General features: G+C 38.1%; 1 protein-coding gene across 1 annotated transcript in view; it reads right to left on the bottom strand.

The window, feature by feature from the left end:
* Window positions 1–717: 717 nt before the first annotated feature.
* LOC306944413 (dermatan-sulfate epimerase-like) overlaps window positions 718–23,942 on the bottom strand; it is a gene marked incomplete at both ends in the record, with an annotated part of 163,682 nt that continues 140,457 nt past the window's right edge. The window contains 5 exons of the mRNA XM_079532940.1: window positions 718–2,479; window positions 4,517–4,724; window positions 6,488–6,727; window positions 10,785–11,038; window positions 20,581–21,049. Of these exons, the coding sequence (XP_079389066.1) occupies window positions 718–2,479; window positions 4,517–4,724; window positions 6,488–6,727; window positions 10,785–11,038; window positions 20,581–21,049 (2,933 nt within the window). The remainder of the gene's footprint in view (window positions 2,480–4,516; window positions 4,725–6,487; window positions 6,728–10,784; window positions 11,039–20,580; window positions 21,050–23,942) is intronic.

A 23,942-nucleotide genomic window follows, 5' to 3' on the forward strand; every position in this document is an offset into this window, starting at 1 on the left:
TCTTTATTTTTTTTTTTTTCCTGAGAATTGTCTTCCTTTGTACTTTAAACCAGCTCCTTTTTCTCCTCCTTCTGTCACTGCCTACTAAACATTGTGATGCTCACTGGTAGGTACTGACAGGACTGACACCTCCAACCATGCCAGACTGTAAAGCATGGGAGAGATGACATGATGGAAGTGTCTGAAATAATTATACAGGAGTGTCCCACAATTAAATATTCTTTGGTTTGGCAGAGAGAAACGGCATCTGCTGCTAAGATCTGCCCTGCATACTTGTGAGTGAATAACCTTTCCTTAAGAGAATGTCCACAAACATTCACAGCAGCCTGGAAATGAAAAGTCACTACATGTAAATCCAATTCCGTATTAAAAAAAAACAAACCCTTAGAAACACAAACCTTAAGAGGACTCTTCTCACAAAAAAAATTCATTAATTACAGCTTTGCATTACCGAACTCCGAAGAACAAAGCATAACGTTTCCTCAGACGTGAGGCCCAACTCAAAATTCAAAGGAGGAGTACTTACTAAGTACTTAGTTTTCTGAGAAATTCATTGCCTGCCTGATTTGTCAATTCTTTCTGGTCTGAAACCAGTATTTCCCCAGCTGTTTTGGAATGTTTCAGAAAGAAAAGAACATAAACTTTGGCCCTATTAGGGTTAATGCTTTTGCATAGACATATATGACCATAAATTGGTCAACTAGTAGAGCTCTTCTGCTAACATTGTGACTGAGAACAGGAAGAATACAGCCACAATAATATACAGCTATCTACTAAAAGTATTGCATACAGACATCTTTGGCCATGCAGTCTCTTGGCCTTCTGAAAGTATGTGAGCTGCATTGCTAACATGACAAAAAAAATAGCAATGTTGAGAATTAGAAAGAGGCGAGTATAAGAAGCTGATATTGATGGGGCACTACTTCGAGTGGTTGCCACCAACTGTGCCAGCCCTGATCGGCCCTTGATTGAAACTCCAGTTTTGTGCTTCACATAAGTGATATCTGCAAAATCCAGAAGATCTTTCATTTCCTCATCTTCATCAACAGGCAACTCTTTTTGTGCTTGAGTCTGTGCCTTCTGTCGCACTTTTCTTTCATTTACCTCAATTTGTGCAAAAATGTCAGGAACAGCATCAACGAATTTGTAACCTTTGGATAGTTTTCTATTTTTCTTTGCTCTTCCACGCTGCTGCTGCTGCCTCTGTGAGATTGCAAATATTCTATCAATGGCCTCTTCTGTCTGTCTCTTATCTGAAAACCTCAACAGGCGTTCAGCAGTCTTCCTAAAGCTAGCTGTGTTTCGTACACGAGACAAGATCTGCTTTTCAAGCTGCTGGAAAACAGGCTTAAAATGCTGCAGGTTCCTCTCCACGATCCCAATGTAGTCCTTCACTTCTGGCACTGCAAAGTTCCTAATGGCAGACGTTCGGTCAAAGACAATTTTCTGACGGCCTGCAGTAACCTGTGCAAAGGCAGAACGAGGCCCATCCTCTACTGTCCACAGGTAAACTGCATAGGAGTGCTCATTGGTGGTGACAAAAACATCCAGCTGCCGAGAGTCGGCACGGACAGTGAAGCTTTGCACATCGATGGAGGGCCCAATGAACAAGTAAATGGCTCTGGTGATGGGGTGCCGCAGGAGGGTCGTTACATTCACATAGTTTGTTCCATTATAAGGGTAGCCCCGGGGATACATTCTTGAGGCAATGGTAGCTTTCTCGCTGTGGCCAGTGTCATCCATCCAGTACATCTTATATATTCCATCACGATGTCTAATGAATGCCCCATGAATCTCATCAACAACTGTTTCTTCAAAAGGCACATCCACATTGTGGAAGAAACTGGTTGCTGCCTCCAGAGGGCTGTCATCTTCTAGGTGAATTTGGTCCACCAGCAACAAAAGTTGAGGATGAAGAAGTATGAGGTTTCTTTGCAATTTTCTCAGCTTCAGTTTAGGATTGTATGCCCCCACTCCTTCTCCCCTGATAAAAACCACACCGCTTCTCTCCATGGCAGCAACCACTCGTCCCTGGCAGTCACCAGCCAAATCATGTTTATATTTAAGCCATTTCGAAGAACAGTCCTCTGTAATCTGCCCTTCCCATGGGGAGAAGCAGCTCTTGGACACAGCAGGGGAAAACATCAATACATTATTAAAAAAAGTATATTTTGGCCCATACAGAGCTTCTGTAATGAAAGGTACGCCATTGGGAGCAAAAGTAAAGGAGTTCTGGTCTGGGTGTTCATGGCCAGCGTTAAAGTTCCTCCATCCCTTGATCCACTCTTTGTACTTGTTCTTATGAACAATATCATATATTGCACGTCCTCCCAGCTTTCCTGACTTGAAGGAAAGGAAAGGCCTGTTGATTTCAGCTGGCAAAGCACTTCCGTAGGTTACCACTCCCCAGTCCTCAAAGTAATGCAGCTTTGGAACCCCAAAGTCTGGTGGAGGGATGGAGCGCAAACTTGCATCATACCTGCCAAAATGATGAGGGAAATAGTTTAAAAATCACTTGACTAATTTCACTATCAGCACCTACACAAAATTCAAAAAACAATTCATTACTCGTATCAAAGAACAACCTAACAATATAAAGCCCACCAATGTCATTCCTGAGCAAAAAAAGCCTATAGTTGTAATGATCTTTATGCTACTAATCCCTAAGTAAATTTGAAGGAGTAGGCTTTTTATAGAATAATAACTGAAAGTATCTACTCCACACTTACAAGTAATCTTTTTGCAGTCCAGAAATAAGAGTATGGTGAACTTATCTCAAATAAGCCACATTTTGTTTTGTATCATAAAGATACTGACTGCAACATAAATACTTTAAAAGGCACATTAGGAACAGGTAGTAGGTACTGTTTTGCATTGGACATCACCATTTGCATCTATTTGCTTGCTACCTAACCAAAAGAGTCAAAAAGAGCATCTGTTTCCCCCAAAATGATGATCACAGGAAGTCTGTAGCCTCCAAACAGAATTGGGAATAAATTAAAAATTAATGAAAAAGCATTTTAGATGACACATTTATATGATTTATATAATTTAATTTACATCACTATATTAGTTTCCTTTTCCAGCTACGCTGAAAAAGAAATTTAAAGGTTTCTTGTATAAATTGCAAGACAGAAGATATCTGGTTTAAAAGGAGGTCTTAATTCCTGAAAAAAATTATAATGCTTATAATTTTTTTTTGTTTGATTCACAGAAATTAAAAGAACTCACCCCCAAAAAGTACATGAAACAAAGTCCAACATTATTTTTAAGTAAGCAAAACCATTATTCAACTCAATAGTATTTTATTAGATGGTCTCTCATCAGAATTATTTTCTACAGTTAACGAGGAGCCCCACCAAGCCTTTAGCCAACCTCAGCTCATGTGTGGCAAAGGCTTCACAGTAGAGCTCAGGTCTTTATTCTGTAGTTAGCGTTCTTTGACAGAGATCCTCCTAAAAGCAGACCTTTTTTCCTAAGACTCCAATGCAAGTGGATGTGCTCATCAAAGGAGCAACAATGCTGCACAAGGAAAAGGTAGTTGTTGGGATATTCAGAGTTTTTTTAGTGTGGGATTTTTTTTTTTTAATTGTGTGTGTATGTTTGGTTTTTTGTCTTTTTTGTTTTGTTTTGACCCACATGCTCTTAAAAATGTCTTTCCCTTTAGCATCAGGAAGAAATCGTAGGTATAAATTTCCAAGATTTCCACAGACAAACAAGAAAAGAAAATGTATAACAGTGGTCACAAAGGAAAGACTCTCTATTTTGGAAATAACAAGCTGAAACGTGCTATGAGCCCGGAAAAAAAATTAATATGCATAACATAAACATAAACCAATACATTCAATAATATTTCTCTTCTAAGAAAGAGAAATAGAGCTATATTGAATCCTCAGAAATGTGTTTTTTCTACAAACTGAGAGAATTTATATGTACATCTGTATGTACAACTTGGATTATACTTCTTACGTTCTGTAGACTGACATAGAAGTTAGAAGAGGTGTAAACAACATGGAAGATACGGATCTAGTAATGCATCATTTTTTTTTTCTAAATTTGGCCTGCAAATTAGTGTGGTCACACAACTAATAATAACACTATCTTTTACATTACTTCAGCTTTTCAAACAACATTTATATTAGGACTTAGAGTTTTTAAAACACAACTACACTTTAAATATCTGCCTAATTAATCACTAAAAAAAAATAATGGAATTAAACATCAGAATAGAGCAGATAAACCAAAGAATATATGGAGGGATGTTTCCTTTTATAACTGCAACAGACAACGGGAGGAAAACACAAAAGCACACACAGATAAGAATAAGGCGTAATCTGTAGCAATGCGCACTGAGCATCTAATGCTAAGAAGTTCTTCTGAGCCTAAAAACTCTGTCCTACACATGGCCAGAATAACATAATCTCTGCCTCTGCAGAACAAACCAAAAAATAACATCTTATCACAAATGGCAAGCAGCCATCCAGTCCTTTTTGAGCCCACACATTTCCTTTCATACCAGAGAAATTCAGTGTGGAGAGTGCACCACCTCTGCCCTTTGGATGGAGTCCCCGGGCCCTCCACCACCCGATTCCTCCTGATCTGGTCTGCCAACCAGTTCCCGCTGCCATTGCGCATGACGAATTTGTCGAGAAACACCAGCTGGCTCTCTGGCCCATAGAACCAGTTGTAATTGGAGTCTGCAATGGCCACAGTCCTCTGAAACCCTTGGGAAAAAGTTAAAAGGAATGTGAGAAAGAACAAATAAACACAGATATGTTTGTAGAGCATGAAGATGAAGCCAAGCAGTACAAACAGACACAAACAGAAGCTGCCTTTTATGATGTTTATACTCATAAATGAGCCATAAGTTACATAGGAGCTGTTTGCTTCTGCTGTAGATGACTTGAATAGTCACCTTTCTTCTTTGGCTATAGGCAACAACCAGTCAAAATGCTACAAAAATAGAAAAGTCATGTCCCATCCACTTCTCACTCAGATCTTGCAGCTTTCACTCCTCCTATGTCAATCCAAACTCTTCAAATCCAAACAAAAGAAAGGTTCTCCAGTAAAAAAAACAAACCAAACCAAAAACCCCAACCCAACTTTCATCCTGAAATAACTAAAATGAGTTTTCTTAGCTCTTTGGGAACCTCTTCCCAGTATATGGTATAGCCTGGACTCAGTGCAGTTCCTTATACATCTGTGCTGGCATGCTAAAGGAGCAATCATTGTCCTCATACTAATTTTTAATACATATTAAGTTATCATATTATATTTATAAAGAGGAGTTTAAACAATATAAGCTCCCAATTAATTGTCCTATGAATAAACAGCACAAAATCATCACTGAGAACTTTCAAGGCTACCCAAAACTGAATCCTATCTGAAAGTTACAAGGAGCTGTGAATATTTATTAGATTATACTGTTTGCATTTTTATAGATCTCCATCTTCTAGTCAAAATTACGATTTCCTATCAGAGATGCTGAACACACTGTGTGACAATGGATTCAGCATGAAAACAGAAAGTCTGCAAAACTGACCCACCAGAGGTTTCTCACACTGACAAAAGAAAATAGTTCATACACCTGACTGATCTGAGAAATCTACAAGTTGAGTCAATTACATTTTCTGTATGAAAAAGATCTTGAAAAAAGAAAAGGTTATAAAAGTGGATTTCAACATATTGTGGGAAACTGTGCGCTATTCAGTAAATAAAGGGGACCTACAAGAAAGAAGGGGACAGACCTTTAGGAGGGTCGCTTGGGACAGGACAAGGGGAAATGATTTCAAAATAAAAAAGGATACATTTAGGCTGGATACAAGGAAAAAGTCTTTTACAGTGAGGGTAGTGAGGCACTGGAACAGATTATTCAGAAGTGGTGGATGCCCTGTCTCTGGAGACATTCAAGGTCAGTTGGACCAGGCTATGAGCAACCTGACCTAGCTGTAGATGTCCCTGTTCAGTGCAGGGGAGCTGAACTAGACAACTTTTAAAGGTCCCTTCCAACTCTAAGGATTCTATGATCCTATGTAAAAATTCTCTGCACTTCCTTGATACTTTCAACTTAGCTTCATGATTTGTTGTTCATTTCATCTAATATTTTTGTGTGATTGCTTTTCCTTTTGGCAAAGAAAAAAAAAATCAGTAAGAATCTCAGTGAATATTATTTATCTAACAGAAAGCCCCAGAACGAGCTCTATGTCAAACACTGAAAACCAGAAATCAAATTCTAAAGCACTGCTTTTTCTCTCAAGTGACATTCTTGTGCTCCGCCTGGTTCTAAAAAAACAGTTTAATGAACAACAGTGTTTAATAAGCAGTGATAAACAATAATGTCATTGTTTCCATGGATGATGAAAGTAGAAGTGAGAGAAGAAGGTTATTTCAAATGTTCAAGTACAAGTTTACTTGAAAATGGCACACTTCAAGTATAAAATTGCTTCAAGAATTGGAAGATGAATTTTCATTGGTCCAAAAGACCTACCTGGCAGGACAGTCCTGTACATAAATGCAAAGTGCTGCTTGAGCCAGGGGTGGTTGAAGTGATTGATATCAAAGTGCCTTTGGACAAGAAACATGTACTGAAACAGTGACCTGGTTGTGTAGCTGCCATAAGCCACCCCTTCATAGAGGGAGCCATCTGTGACCTCCTGCAGCAGGACTACTGACTTTTCCATGATTGCCAATACTTGCTTGGTCCATAAGTAAGCTTCCTGAAGGTAGCCTGAAAGAAAAGAGGTGTTAGAAAGTCTGGTCACAACACTGTAAACCATAGATGACATCACTTGTATTCACACAGTGAGCTCCTTCATAGCAATGAATCCATAAGGAAAGCAGCTAGATCTGTAAAATATGACCCATCACTGCAGCATCCCTGTGGTTCTAGGGTAAAAGATAAAATGCTACACTTAAACACAGTAGAGCAAAGTTACCTGAGTAGACAGAAAACTATCAAGACACCTTTTTACTTTTGTGGGATTATGTGATCCATCCTGATGGGAGAAAGTACTTAATGCATTAGAACATGTAAAAACAGAAGAGTCAGAACAACACCATTCATTGCATTTCAAATTAGTATGAAAACAATTTTACAGCCCCCACTAGAGGGCTCTAATAAAGCAAGTATTCTTATCAGTCATTTTTCACCAGTACGATCACCAGTGCAGTGAAAGATTCTCAGAGTTTATAAAAAGCTGACACTTGAACTGCAGTTAACCGATATTCTACTACAATATGCTCTATTTTAAGATATGCTATATTCCACATACGTTTTCAATGTCTAAAGGGTTATCCAAAATAGAAGTTCCTTTGGAAAAAATTTGCATGGTTTATTACAAATGCAGATTCTTCATTTCTTTAACTTCAAACTAAGTTCCAGCCTTCATATATACAAGCTCTAAACAGTTATATTTCTTCTAAGGAAAGACTTCTAGAGATCTTACTATTTTGATCTGCTCCACACAAAATATGAGTTGGGAAGAGGTTGTCTGAAGTCCTTCTCAGGACTTAGCTGCCTTCACCATGGAGCATCTACAGGCACGAGATCCCTAGCAGCACGTGTATAGACTGCAGAAGGAAGGCAGTGTGTGGATCCCAGCAGACAAAAGACTGCATGCTTTCTCTTATTCTCTTCTAGATCCACTAACAGAGGTAGGACTAAAAAGAAAACAATTACCTTGTATGTCTGTATGGCTACCTAGTGTCTGTGCAGCTCAGAGTGTCTAGGCATAGATTTAACCCAAATTCTTTCCACTGTATAGTAGAGCTCAACTTTAGGTCAGCTGGCATGCATTACATCCCACATTACTTGGTGAAACAGTGCCTGCTGAATGAAGCGCATGTGCCAGGCTGAGGGAGTATGAGCTACATTCAAACCTGCTACCAAGAATGCTTTGCTTTATTGCCACAAATACCGTATTTATGCTCAGCAGAGTAATGAGCAATTCAGACTTCCTACCAGTCAAGGCTGCCAAATCCTACTCAGTTAACAGAGAGGAAAAAATTGTGAAATCTAAATTAAACAGACAACCTGATTTAGGCTGAAGAGAGAAACATGACCGGGATGGCCTGAGCAGGAGGAGCGGGCCGCACTACTGAGTTCTGCCTCCTTGCTCACAGCTGGTGTGACACTGCTTCCTCACACTGATAGAGCAGGACACCACAGCAGTCCATCCAAACACAACCCCAACTACTTCCACCCTCATTTTTCATTGTGACATTACAGCCATACCAGTTAGTTTTGGACAATGCCCTAACAAGAATGGTGTTTTCCATGGCTCAGTGTAGTGCATTCACTGTTGCGCATTAGCACATATGTTCTGTTAACTGATGTAATATTGATGCTATAAATCTACTCACATATGTACCTTAATGATATAATGACACATTTGAATAATAAAAAATGGAAGAAACACTCTGTCAGGCTACACAAAAAAACCCCTCCAGAATAAATCTCACATGTAATGAACAGCAAGTATGTCAAATTAAGCCTTACTCATGTCTCTTTATGGAGTATCTGGGCGTATTTTAATTGCAAGACTGTATGTGGGTACCTAGAAATTATTCCAGTTAGTTTCATTTTTCTGTCCTATGACAATGTTTACATATGTATGTAAATGTATACATATACATTATGGTGGCTATTTAGTCTCTGCCTACTTCATTAGCTGAATACCGTGTTTAAGATTTTTAAGTGAAGTTTAAACCTTTCAGAAGAAATGCTTACACTGGGATACACTATTTGCAATTGCTTCCAATCTGATACAGGTAGAATTTGTTTATTCCATCCTTCACCTTTTTTTTCCCCTTCAGAAAAAGTCTTTCATGTGAGAATGAGAATTTTTTTTTTTTTTTTTTTTGTTAAATGAAGTTGCTCTGCATTGAGATCAATTAAACTTTCAGTTAGAAACACACAGTCTGGATGTATTGAGTGATTTTCATTTGAAATATTCACAGTACTTGCTCGTGTTGCTTTTTTTTTTTTTTTTTTTTTCCAAAAAAGATATGAAGTTTGCTGAAAGAAATATTACCCAACTGTGTTTGGATGTTACCATTGTTTGGCACAAAGCATACTTCTGGTCCATACTCTAATGAAAAGCAGAGTCCTCTTGCAAACTGCCAGCTTTCTGCAACAACGGAGGATTAGGGAAGGATGGAATTGTGAGGAATTTAGCAAAACCCACTGAATAAACATGGTCTTAGTCTTTAATTTGTGGAAGGCATAGTACGAGGAAAGGGAATAGTTTCCATGCATACCCTTGCTGGTTTTGAGCATATGCACATTAGTGAACACACTTGCTATGACAAGCTCTTAAGAAAAAATTGACCCCCAAACACAGTAAGTGTCACATTTTTCTGGCACGCACTCTTTGGATGTCTGAAAGTTCCAACTATGTGCAGATGTGCCCTTGCGTGGCAGGATTAAACAGCTCAGTAACACCATCAGCATCCAGAAACTAGATTTTTTTCTTGACTTGTGGCACTGAGATTTCAAAATATGTCTAGCACATTTTAAATAAGATCTTGATAAAATACTGACACAGTTTTATAAGCTAGAGCTGGCTACATGACCTCCACTTCTCAGCCTAAGTACTATAGGAGTTTACTATAGGATTGCTTTGCCTGCTCTTTCCATGACTTGCACTCTCCTTCAGAGTGGACATAGCTCAAAGGGAAAAAGGTAAAGATTTGCTCATCTCCTTAGCAAAAGATGCTGAAAAGATAGGTCCTGAGCTGCGGCCCACAGGTGGATCAAGTTCCAGCTTGGCAGTCCTCTCAGGGAAACAAGACTGAAGTGCTATAGCCTAGCTGAAAGTTTGGGGCCCAGGGCATTTCTGACTGCTGACCTTGATGCAGACCAATGCCAGACTGTCTGCAGGCATTAGAACAAGCCCCAAACTGATAATCTACCCTAAAAGACTGCCTGCAAATCTGAACTGGTACTAGTACACATGAGGGAACTGTCAATTCTTAGTAACGGTGAGGCAGAAATACAAAATTAGTTAGGCAGCTACTTACATATTTATCATATATATATACTTATATGATCAGGGGACTGGAGCACCTCCCCTATGAAGACAGGCTGAGGGAGCTGGGCTTGTTCAGCCTGGAGAAAAGAAGGCTGCAGGGAGACTTCGTTGCAGCCTTTCAGTACCTAAAGGGAATCTATAAACAGGAGGGGATCAATTCCTTGAAAGGATAGATAACAGCAGGACAAGGGGAAATGGTTTTAAGCTGAGGGAGGGAAGATTTAGGTTGGATGCCAGGGGGAAGTTCTTTACAGAGAGAGTGGTGAGATGCTGGAACAGGCTGCCCAGAGAGGTTGTGGATGCCCCATCCCTGGAGGTGTTCAAGGCCAGGTTGGATGGGGCCCTGAGCAACCTGGTCTGGTATTAAATGGGGAGGTTAGTGGCCCTGCCTGTGGCAGAGAGGTTGGAGATTCATGATCCTCGAGGTCCCTTCCAATCCAGGCCATTCTGTGATTCTGTGATTATATATTCTCTGATATAGTGCATTCATATCATAACCTGTACATCTGCCCACAGATTATTGCTCTATTCAATAAATACATTTTTTCTAAGCAGCATAAGAGCAAACCCAATGCAATGGAGCTCTCAAAACACACAAAGCACAACACCTTTGCAGCTGGCTGCCATATAGGCAGAGTACTTAATGTGGAAAACCGCAGAAAAAACATTTATATCAGTTCCTGCATGTTACTCCATAAATGGGCAATTGAGCTGATATGCTGTAGAAAAGCATTCCTATGGTTTAGCACATACCTTGATTCATCAGAACCAGGCTTCCAGCCAGCAGGGCCACACAGTTGGTAGGCTGGTGGTTATGGAGATACTGGAAACCCCATCCTCGTCTGTATGATGTTTCGTACATATATCCCGAAGCATTGGCAATTACCTCAAGAAATCTCTCCTGTTGAGTCTTGCTAAGATAGCTGTACAAGAAGTCATAAGCTGTGGCAAAGCCAACTAAGGAGTGAGCCAGAGGGACCTCATCCCATGGGGCATCCTTCACCAGCCTGTCAAAAAAAAAGATACCAATTAATTGAGTTTCATCTACTCATTTTTCTCTATGAATATACTTAAAGGTGTGTATAACTTAACATCTCCAAAGTTAGGCAATGGATGCTGAATTTAATGTGGTACTAAAATACTTACCAAGTCTTTGAGAGCATTCTATACTGTCCTAAGTATGGATAATATTAACCTTCAAATCTCATTAATTTTACTAGAAAGATTAAATCCTTAAGTATTAAAGCAGCGTTTGTGATATTTCTAGGATTTGCTAGGAAAAACAGATAATGCAGAATGTTGATTGTACAGAAAAATAATCTACTTGTCTGAGGCAAGATTTAAAGCGTTTTTCTAAGAAAGTAATATCCCATAGTTTACACTCTTCCAAAGAATCTGCAATAATCTTTTTTCTCCAAATGAGTCAAATGTTAATAAGTTCATAATGGTGGCTATTGGATTGAAGTTGTCTTTAAAGCAAAATAATTATTAGCAAAATTCACGAAAATTCATAATGGAAAAAGAGATAGCCCAGAACAAATACTTCCCTTAAATCAAGCATATATTGGCTAAAAAAGATTTCACTTTTTTTTATACAGAGCATATTTTCAGGCCACAGTCACAAAAAAAAAAAAAAAAAAAAAAAAGGAATTCATAGTGGGAAGAATCTTTTAAAAGGCTAACAGTCATTAGTAGCTTTCATAATTATTCCTTTTGTCACTTATTCTGCAAGACTTTTTTACTAAATAAATGAATTTTAAATTGTTAACATAGTACCCTACTGTAATCAGTGAGATTTGTGCTGTGCTCCTCAAGACGTGCACCTTCCAGTTTCAACTATTCCGTGATTCTTTAAATACAATTTCATTTTCGATTTGCATAAGCGGTAATATGAAAAGATTATAAAAGTATATGAAATGAACAAGATTATAAGCATATGCATATTCATTCTGCTTTAGGAGCATTTATTTGCATTCAAAATGCATGAACGAAGAGCTGAGAAATTAAGACTATCAGATCAGATCAGAGTAGTGCAGCTATGGTAAATCACAAGGTTTGCAAGCAAGGAAAATGATGTTCAATTTTTATTTCAGTGCATTTAACTTCATTGGAAGAACTCAAATGACCTTGACACATTCATACCTTTATAAAAGGGAAACCTCAGAGGGTTTTTTGATTAGTTGAATTTCCAACAGTTTAAGCATTTACTTTCTCCCGACTTTAATCCCATTTTATCCTGAGTGAAGTTATAAATTTTTACTTTTCTTAAATGAATTCATTATTTCAAGGATGTTAAGTTAAATAGAAGAATGTATTCAACAAATATTTAAACCTTGTTTTGAACCAGAGTTTTTATTGGGCTAGATTAATTTGTTCGTAGATTGTTATTTCTTTTTGGTCAACAGGCAGGCACTGACAGAAAAAAACTGTGAACAATATTAGCACAGAAAGCTAAAAGTGTGGTAACAAATAACAGCCAAAGAGTCAGGAATGAAAGTTCTTAAAATGTACAACTTGTCTTCTCCATATCTTCATGAAACTCTTTGGTGGCCACCGTATGGGACTTTTGTCTGTTGTTTTGCTTCAGGTTCAAACTCATCAGAAAAGTTTCTGGACAGATATAGTGAAATTTCTTATTTAGGTTTGTGTTAATCGTTGTGGGAAAAGTTACAGATCTGTAGGTCAAAACATTTAAATGCTTTATGTAGGTGCTTATTATTTCCATACTTCCTGATAAACTATAAGAAAATGTAAGTTAACGAGGCAAGCAACACTTCCCAGTCTCCAGATAGTTATACTGCATCACAGAGCCAGAAAAACTAAAAATCTCAGTGAAGTGGTCATTTGTCAATCTATTTCTGTTTCTATTCTGCTTTTTCATCTTCGGTTAGCACTGGAAAAACTTTGTAATTGTAATAGGCCATGTATGTAAAAATTAATTTGCATTCTATGCTAGTTATAGGGAACACCCTGTCACTTTGTTTGCTGCCAGGAATCCCTTCAAACATGCATAACTTTGATAAGCTGTATCACAAATCCATATTTCCAACATATTTTTTATTTGTTTTTTGCCAAATCTTTGTACATTCAAAGATCAGAGTTCATATGGGGACAGGAAATATCACTTCAAAGACTGTAGTCTGGAATAATTAACAAGTGCTTGAGGCTAAGCTATAGATTAGTGAGGGGGAAAGAATAATGAGAGAATTAAATATAAGGAATTAATTTAAAACATTTAATTCAAATTTCAGTATCCTTATAAAAACATACAAATTGCTGATTAGAGTGCATTAAAAACTATTGAATGTTCATTATCTGACTTCATCTTAAGGGGGATTTGACAATGGAACCAATGTAATTTATATTTCTTTGTTAAGATATTTGGTTTGATATTAGCTAAGTTTGTATTTGGTTTCAAGAGCAACACAGTATCAAACTCCATAGCAAAACGCTACAAATTAATCTCTGTGGCAACACTTCTCATAAAATAGGAAAAGATCTACACAGGAAGTGCTAAGCTGATTAGTTATGACTGCATTTAAGCTGACTTCTTTAGAAAAAATAAATAATAACAAAGCTTTCAATATAAAAAAGTTTATGTTAGGCTTCCTGGGGCTACACACTGTCATGGTCAACTCCTTCTGTTTAGATAAGACAGTTCTGTAATTATTTCCCTCAAATGTTAATTCTGGGTAGTGGGTCCTATACGGGGTTTAACAGAAGAGGTACACACAAGTAACAAAAACAAAACAAAACAAAACAAGGACAACTGTTTAAAGACCCTTGTTTCTAAACATACAAAAATCACAGCCAACATTTGTTCTTAAAATGAGCTTTCCTTCTGAGAAGTAACTATTTAGCTGATATAAATCAGTGCATCTCCATTAAATGAATCTCAGTGGAATCAAATAACATGCGTCAAACAATGTGTAAAGTGATACACAAGAAGAATGGTCAAGTAGAAAGCATTAAATGCTTTTTGTATCTAAATTGTGCTCTCATTTTTCAAATAGGTCTCCAGCGTCAGATGTGGTAAACAGCCTGGCTGATAAGCCGTGGGAAAGCATGGGACCACAGGCCTGCACTTACCACGGTCTGTGAATAAAGAGTTTTCAAGGCTATTACAAACTACTTTGCTCTAAAGTAAAAAAAAAAAAGTTGTTTGTATTTATTCAAATAAAAATGGGTAAAAACATGCTGGAGAACAGCTATTTTCTAATCCTCTCCAGAGTAAAACATCAGACAATGTGAACCACAGCTTAACAGCTGTGTTTGAAAGCAGCAAGTAACTTTTATTGTAGCACTGTAGTAGCCTCTCTTGCCTTTCAAAGGTATCAGACGCTACAAAAGAGGAATTCAGAGTAAATAACATCTACAATGGATTCCTTAGTACAGAACAACCACTTTCAAACATAAGCACATGCCTGAGATGCTCTTTTAGGTTCTCTTCATCTTTGCTACTTAAAATACTCCTTGTTACTTTATTTTAAACACTGACATAGATCCTCCATAAGGAAATCACAGAGAAACAAAGAGATTGTGGATAACGTAAACAGCTTATTTTTCCTACGTGTTTTGAGAACTCTAGTGTAGTGCAATGTGGTTCCTGTCTTAGATTTGCCACCTTCTGCAATTAACAATGAAACCTGGAAGGGGTTATAGCTCAATTCTTTAGACATCACCTTAAGATGCCAAGCATCACCACGCAGGCACCACACTGTCCCAAACTAACAGTGTACACATTACCTTCACTGAATAGGATCCCATGCTCTAGAAAACAACATAAACTGTATAAAAATTTGTATGGGAAGTAACAAATCAATATTGTGTCTCTCTGAAACAAAACCAAGAAAAATCGTGATAAGACTACCCTAACCTCCCCACTTCTTGGCAACACATATAACACTGATAATGTCCCTTCTTTCAGAAACTGTTAATGCATTTTTCCCCTAATTTCTATATAAATTCCCTCATTTCTCATAAATTCCACCTTATCAAAACCCTAACCATTATCATTTCTCTAAGTGGTGAAAGCCAAAGAGGAATAAACACTGTCTGCTCTGTTCAAGGCAGGATTTGAACCAAGTAAAATTCTCTTGCTTAAGTGAAATCCCTGATCCTGGCCTACAGGATATTTAGAACCTCCCTTCCTTCACTTCACCCAATTTGTAAAAACAAATTGAAGCAAATAAGAACATAATATACTAACTTAAGAAACAGTGGGCAGTGTGATACCTGACTTCCAACCTCAGTATCTAAAGATAATATGGCATCACTGCATCCAAACTGAAGCATTAAACATGCCCTGACACATGCATTACAAATGTAGACCACATCCTGATTCTTAATGCTTCAAACCTCCTCATGACAAATCACTTACTGAAGAATAACTTAGAGGTTGAGGGCACATTAAGCTAATGATTGCAAGAAGCATGGCAGAAATCACTCTTCAGTAGTGAAACACTCATTCACATTAGGTTGATGCAAATGCAATGAATCAGAGCCCTATTCACAAGACTTTCAGTTGGAAATTATTCCAAGGACACTGCCTCTGCGCATTTAGGTGTAATCCATCTTAGACATGGTAGCCAGGTAACAGCATGGTTGAGCTTAATGCATGTTAAATGCCAGTGGTGATGCAAATACTGCATGTAATAGGGCCAATTGAGCTCTTAGTCCTGTGTCCAACTGCGTAATTCTACAGACATCAGTGCCCTGGCACCCCAGATATCCTTGCTATTGTTTGGGAGCAGGAGATACAGCTTTCAACTCACCAGGCAAAGGTGACAAATGTTCTCCCTGATCAGAAGAAGCATACGTACCAAGGGAGAGAATACACACCATGATGAAATGGGAAAAATGAGACCACCAGCATTTATTTTATAAACTAGACCCAATGCCCAATATTCTTCTTTCACAGTCTCCAAAATGAAATATTTTCCTGTGCTCAAATTGAATACGTTGTTCACTGACAGAACAATATCTTCCAATTTTTGTTTTGAAGAGAAAAACGAAAATCCTTAAAAAATTCTGATCAATTCAAAACAATCTCCCAACTTTCTCCCTTAACATTTTTCTGTTTGCCACCAAAGCAAAAATTCCATAATCTGCAAAATGCAAGTACTCAGCCTTTTGCAAAAAGAAATACATTGAGTTCGTTTTTTAAGACCTTGAAAAACTGATGATTTGTATTTCTAGTGTGTGTCTAAGGTAAAACAACACAGGTTTGTTCCTATTCATTTCAGCTCAGTTCATAAGGAGAGACAAAGGAGTGCTTAAATATATAAGGCTAAAGTCATAACAAAAAAAAAAAAAAAAAAAAAAAAAGACAACAGACAATGTATTTTTCAGAAGTTTAAGAGCATATCATACAAGTAGGGCCCTACTGCTTAATATGCTGGGGAGACAACTGAAGCTTTACTCCTTTGGAAACTTATTTTCCATTCTTTTTCTCTCAGTTTCCCTATGGGCTTGTAACCATCATTCCACTGATTCTCAAATTGCTTTTATATTCTCTTCTCTCAGTTTTGCCTTTGATCATAAGAGAGTCCCTTTCAAATTTTACTCTTTCTTAATATTAATCATGACCCTTCTATACTGACATATTAATAAAATCTGTTTTAGTAACTCTCAGTGCTATATAAAGCAGGCAAAGAAATGTAGCTATGTTAACCCTAGCTCTTTATTGTAAGTTTCAGGTTATAGCAAATTTTAGACTAGGAAGGTAAGCTCCCTGAAGCCACTGAACTTGAGTGCTGATTTATCTCTCAGAAAACCAGGCTAGAATCATATTTTGAAAGAGAAGATATAGAAGAAACTCTTAACACTTCAGCTGTAGTTTGATTTCAGAGTCATGCACAATTTCCACTTTTAAATTCTACATATGAAAATGATAAGAACTCAAGGGTTTGATATTTCACTCCCTAACATAATGTATATTCCAGATACTGAATTCATCCTCCTACCATTCTTTTTCTTTCTCGCTCTAGGAGACTACCCTGACAGCATCCTCCAACCTTTTTACATACTAATGCAACGTGCAAAAAACTCAGCAGTCTTACAAAACCCTCCTCAGTATTCTCTGAATGTGCCAGACGGTTGATTTTTGGGAGTTAAAAATAAGTGCTAAATCCGTGTTGCCAGCACAGTCTTCAATTCAGCACATGAACTTATTTTATTTCTACATTTAAATATTTGTATTCATGCATTTTTATTGTACAATTCATATTGTCCAACACTGAGCAATATCTGTACGCTAACAGCAGACTTCACCATACTCCAATACTTTCAATAAGCATAGGCTAACAGAGGGCTATGGGATTGCCAGATAATAAGGAATACCAGGAGGGTCACAGATTTGTTATATTGAAGACACCTGTTAGTTTCTATTTACTTGCTGCTATTTCTTTGGAATGTCTGCACATGTTTGACAGCAATTATTTCCAATATGAAACCATGAAGTCAAGCTTGCTGTCAAATCCCATACCTTATCATACACTGGTAGCATATTTCTGTTAAAAAATAGTGCATGAACTGTGTGTCAAAAAAGAACAGTACAGAAATCCTTTGTCTGGCAATTCTAGGCATGGAAATCTTTCCCACTGTGAAAAGGGTGCAGAAACCGTGATCTTCTGAGGTATCTGTTTGTAGATAAGACTTTGTGAAAAATAACAACAACAACAAAAAACCACAACCTTTTCTAACTGCTTTGTCCAAACAAAATCTGACTGGGCTCTTATTTCTGCACGGTGTTTGACTCCAATTACATCACTTCACTCTGTTCTGGAAGAGGCCGAGACAGCATACGGAAAGAATCACTAGTGCAGATCCCTCAGCCAACAACGCATGTCTGGTAAGGGAGTGTGCAAAGTGACTCGGAGATAAAATGCCAGAAAACTGATCTATATCCTCTGCTCTCTGTAATATAAGATGCCTTACATAAGGACAAACTTTCCCTATGGTTTTAGGCTGCATTTAGATTGAATTCCAGGAAGATCAAGAAAGTTATTTAACAACAGCTTTTAATTTTTACAGGCAAAACAGTAGAAGTTCATCTATTTTTATGAAAACATTAATCTACTACATCTCCCTCCTCCTGCTAGGCTCCAAAACGTTGTCTGTTCCCATATTATTTTGATTATAATTATAGCTAGCTATTAGCCACTGACCCTTTGTTTAATCTAAATGTAAACCTACTCCAGGATGTAGCAATTACGGATGCTCTGTTATGAGCAGCATGCCTCTCAGGAGCGGTTGTTATGACAAACAGCTCAAGCTGTGTTAGCCTACACAAATGGGAATTCAATTAAGGGTGCCTTTTATTATGTGATACAAAATGACTACTCTAATGGTTGAGGAAAGACACAAGTGCTTAACTACATGCCATTTCCAAGCATGTATCAATTACCAGTAGACTTTATCATAACTATGCCTTGATATGTTGAACTGCATTTGGACTATAGAGGATCCTCACTAATGTAAAGATGAATTTTTAAAATGTTAGTCAGCTTGGGGGGTTGGACTCGATCTCTGGAGGTCTCTTCCAACCCCTACAATTCTGTGATTAATGTCTTGACATTTTGAACAATTAATCAGCGATGCTGGAAAGTTGATATATTCTATCCAACTACTGCCCACACTACCAAAATACACTTTTACTTACAGTCACTACAAAAATTAGAGGCAAACTACCCAACTCAAGTTTTTTTTGTTTGTTTTTTAATTCTAGAGTTACTTTAGAGTCAATGTCATGTAAGTGAAAGTCAAAAGAAATCTAGACTATACTCTTGAAAGAATTCAGCTGCCAAAAAGTAATTCATATGATAGCCAGATCTAACTTGCCAATACATGTTGACTACCATCAGAGATAAAAAGACAATTTAGGGCAAATTACATGCCGTTCTAGGTACTTATATAAGAGAAGAAGTTTAAGGAGAGAAGTTTCTCTAGATTTGCTTTACTTACTAATACATCTTTGTACAAGACTTCTTTACTCTGACATAAGCAGTTTTGACACATAAGTCTCATAACATTCAAAGTCCTAAAACTTGAGTACCATCAAAAACCTTCTTTCTTCCCATTCTCCTGTGAAGAGCGTCTACCCTCGAATTAGTAAATAAGGATAATATTCTTAATTTAGCAGCCAGAATAATATTTTCCTCAAAGTCTGACAGAAACTAAACACGATTAAATAGACTGAACAATATTGTTTTTTTAATAGTTCCATTACTGTAACACTGCAAGAATTGTTCATAACCAGTCTTATTTAGGTAGGGCTTATCTCCAGAACACCTAAATATCTACTAGTAGCAATCAGACAAGAACTGTTGTACATGCCATCTTTCCTCTCCTAGTCTAATCCTAAGTGGAGAATTGTGTACAGTAACATGTTTTGCACGCACTTTTTAATTATATTTCTCAGATTTACGAAATCTGCCTGTTCAGAAGCTGTAGGAGTGAACATGTTGATTGATTTGAGCAAAGTCAGATAAAGTAATACATGCCCCAGGGGTGGTAGATTGCTACAGCCTTCCATAAAGCCACTGCTGGATGAGGGAGAGAACTTACAGAGCTACAGAGTGAACTTCACGTTGAAAGCATGGAGGAAAAAAAAGGAAAATAATCAGGTATGAAAAACAAAGGAGTGTGAAGATTGTGCTTCAACAATCAAACAGTGTCTTAATGCAGCCTGATTGAGTGGGTGGCAGCCCTGCCTATCGCAGGGAGTTGGAACTAGATGACCTCAAGGTCCCCTCCAACCTAACTCATTCTATGTTTCTATGATTCTATCTTAGAGTTCCAATCAGTAAATTCACTCAACAGTGAAAACACTAACTTCTGCCCCTGTAAAAAAAAAAGTGTGGCACAGTGAGGACAGAATAATGCATATGACAACTCATATCCAAATGAAGTTAATGCAGGTCATCAAAATGCTAGACACTTCAACAGCTGCAGTAAAACACTTCAAAAAACAACTATTTCTTTCATGACCTACAATGTGTTTAAGGGAAGCCCGGGAAATGCACAGCAATGTGGAGTTGCAAGCCTTAACTAAAGCTCAGACAGATGTTAGAGCATTCATAAAACACTTGTTTGAGGAAACTCTGAGTGTCACTTGTACCTAAATCCTAAAGACACCGTTTCACAGGGCAGTCTTTTCTGAATTCTTCCTAAGGAAACATTACCCAAAGGAAATGTGCAAGTCTGGAAAAAGAGTGGAAAAAGTTAACACTACATTCTCACTACAAATCAGATGGGAAACCCTGGCTTCTGATGTGTGGTGGTTTAGGATAATTTTTTTAAAGCTATGTGGCACTGCTGGTTCAGATGAGAGTAAATGCGTTTGGCAAGTTAGTTACTGTCAAAAAGAATGTTAAAACAACTGAAACAATTCACAGAATCACAGAATTGTAGGGGTTGGAAGGGACCTCCAGAGATCATCGAGTCCAACCCCCAATTCAAGTAATTTACTAATCTAACTTACTTTCCCAGCTGCAGGCAGTTTATACAATAATAACAACTTAAAAAAAAAAAAAAGATAAAAATCTACCAACTAGGCTGAGCTGCCATCCTCTCCATGTAATCCTTGGCCATGCCAATGGCTTCAGTGTTGTCAGGATAGAGAACACAGAACATTGCCAAGGCCCCCAAGTTGTTGCCGTAAATCTCATTCCACCGAGCGCTGAACTCCTTTGGATCCCACGGCGGGAGGTACTCCAGGGGGTTTGACAGCATTGTCTGCACTGCCTCCATCAGCCGAGCCGTGATGTGTCGGTGTGTGGTTGCAGCCTGGAGACGCAGACCCTCCACGTCACCCTTGGAAAAGTAGAGCATGGGATAACTGTCGTAGTTGGCATTGACAAAAGGAACCATGGCATCCACGTCCTCCCTGATGCCGCAAGCGAAGGCGAAGCACATCACGTGTATGAAAAACACACTTGGGGCTCCCCGGGTGTGAGTCCTCATTGTGGCATCAGATCTCCAAGTCCCAGTGGGAGCCAAATCATCTTTGAAATATCCTATGGCAGACAGATGTAAAAGAGTTAGAAAAACAATCCGTAAGGCAATATAATCAAGGATCCTTTTGAGGAAATATGACTCCAATGAGACTTAAGACATGTGGCTTTCAAATCATTTCTCCACAAATCATTCAGACTGAGCAATCCATCCTAAAGAAAAACCTACCTGCTTTGAAACCTATATACTCCTATCAGGAGCTGATACAAGGAGAATGAACACGCTGACAGTTCAAGTATTTGGGACTCACTGAAGTTTCAATTCACTGCAATAGTGCCTAACTCAAAGCACTGCTGTCTTACTGGGAAATAGATGAGGGAGAGAGAGGGAAGGAAGGAGGAGTGGGGACTGCCATTGAGATGGTGCTAGCAGCAGCCAAGCCTGTGTGCTGCACTGGCTGATGTTAACAGCTGGAGAACGAAGGATGTGGAATGCTAGAGTTTGCGTAGAGGTCATTTTATACTGTGCTCTGACACGTCCTCATTTTCAAAAAAAGGACAGAACGAATAAAGAGAATAAGGAACAGGCAGAGCCTTAGAAAGGCAGCTGAAATACCCAGCCTTTAGGGCATTTAGGTATTTTGTATCTTTTTTTTTTCCCCCTAAGCAGCTCTCCATCTTGCATTTGGAGATTTACTGCCAGCTACCAAGGAGGCTGAAGGTTAAAGTAAAGTACATATTTTCCTACATACACAACTTCTCAAAATGTGCCCAAATGGCAAATCTATACTGAGGTTAAATGGAAGTATTTAAACATAGTAAGCTACTTAGTAGAAAACACCAACTATCTAGCCTTAAGTCTCAGATAAAACATGGCCAGGATCCCCCTGAGGAAAGCCAACAAATTCCTCAAATTCTTCACAGGGGAAAGGTTACAGAAAGCAGACTGAAGAGAGACAGCTTTATGTAAATAATGAACAGTAGTTTTCAATTATTGAAAAAGAAATAGATGGGAGGAAAGAAAACCTAAAAACAAATATGAAATATTTTTTTCCATGGAAAACCTGTTTCATAGGATTCAGTAATAAAACTCATAAGAGGCTGAAGTACAAAGCAACCTTTTATTTCTCCCCACAGTTCCCTATGTATAGATGCCAACATTTCCTAACAGAAACTTAGGCTGCTAAAACCATGTTTAGAGACCCACATCCTGATTCCACAATGTCATTACTGCATGCACAGTGAGGCAATCTCATTGGACTGGGACCCTCAACAACTACTGGGTACACAGACCCTCAGTCATCTGTGTTCTGTCAATTTAGAAGAAAGTAATTACGCCCAAGAAGTACATCTCTTTTGCATTCCTCCTTAGGGTAAAAATAATGTACTCTGTAACTGTCTGCATTTATGCATTACAGAGCATAACACAATTGCTTTAACAGAGAGTAATGGAAGATGACATTTTCATACTATGCTAACACATTTTGCAGGTAAGTTTTGCCATTTTTGGGATGTAAACCAATCATTACAGGACACATTACACAGATCAAAGTGTGGTTTAGATGGTAATGCTTGTACTATGTCTACAGATTTGCTTACCACATACACAAAGAAACATGCACTGTAGTTTATTCAAACACACTCAATTCTGTTGGTATCCTCACCTATAAATAATGAATACATACAGAAATATATTTTGAAAGGAAGGGTAAATATATTTTAAATAAAAGTTGAAAAAAGCCTTTTGAAATGCAGTGTATTTAAAATAAAAAAAAAACAAAAAAAAAAAAACAAAAAAAACAAAACAGCTCAACAAGAACTGTTGAGAACTGCTTTATCATGACCAAAAAAAAAATTACCACATTGCTTAAAAAAACATTTTATGATCCTTTAGAAGTGGTGAGAAAAGGAAAAAAAAAATCCCACATAGCAGAAAGGACTCCATGCATTCCTTGCCTTGGTTTGATTCCTGTAAGGACTCTCGCACATCAGTGAGAAATTAAACACATACTTGAATTTAGCGATGATTTTAAAATCTCCCTAAATTACAGTCTTTCTGACCAGGGTATATACTGCAAAGTTTCCCATGACATCCCCCTTTGAAAATTTGGACACACGTTTCCCAGCACTAAACCAAAAAAAAACACCTCCTGTGTTGTCTAAAATCCATAGTTCATATTTTATGAATTCAATAACCTCCCTCCCCATCTTTTCCTGGTTTGGCAGAAAGTCAACAGGCAGTGACAAAAACAGGACTACAAAGTCACTAATTTGTGATCAAATCGCATCAGTACAGAGTGACCTTCCTCTCCACATGCACCTCTGCGGAGGCCCCAGCCACAACCACAGAGAGGGACTGGGACAGCGTGAGCATGGCCAAAGCGATGCTACAGGAGGAAAGAAAGGTGTTTAGGTGTTCTATATTGTCTCAGTTGCAGTGCCCTTAAGAGCAGGACTAACAAAACTGATTTAAAAAGTCACAGCCGTGGACAGGCAGTATCAGCCAGAGAGGAAATATGGACTGGATGGTTACAGACAGAGCCCTGACATACCAGCTCCACAGGGGCTTCAAGTAGCTGAGCTGCCTTGAACCACATGCAGAACTGAGGCCTTCCCAGACTAGGATGGGCTTGACCACATTTTACTCATTTACTGATCTCTCTCAGTAATACCACAGGGCTCTGAGGTGCCAGTGCTCTTCCTCGCTGCAGTTGGTTAGAAACTAAACTGGCTTGTAAGGTATATACAAAACCACTTCAAAAATTATCAGACGTGAGATGTAACAGGCTCCAGAAGAACCAATTCACAGGAGAATCCGGCCAAAAATAATAACTTTTAGAGACTATTTAAAATTCGATACAATGGTACAAATATCCTTAGGGAGGAAGGGATGACAATCATTAACCATTGAAGCATAACTCATAAGCGTTACGTGTTGAACTCCATATTCTGATGT

This window comes from Tetrao urogallus, assembly GCF_951394365.1.
Source record: "Tetrao urogallus genome assembly, chromosome: 2".
Taxonomy (NCBI): Eukaryota; Metazoa; Chordata; class Aves; order Galliformes; family Phasianidae; genus Tetrao; species Tetrao urogallus.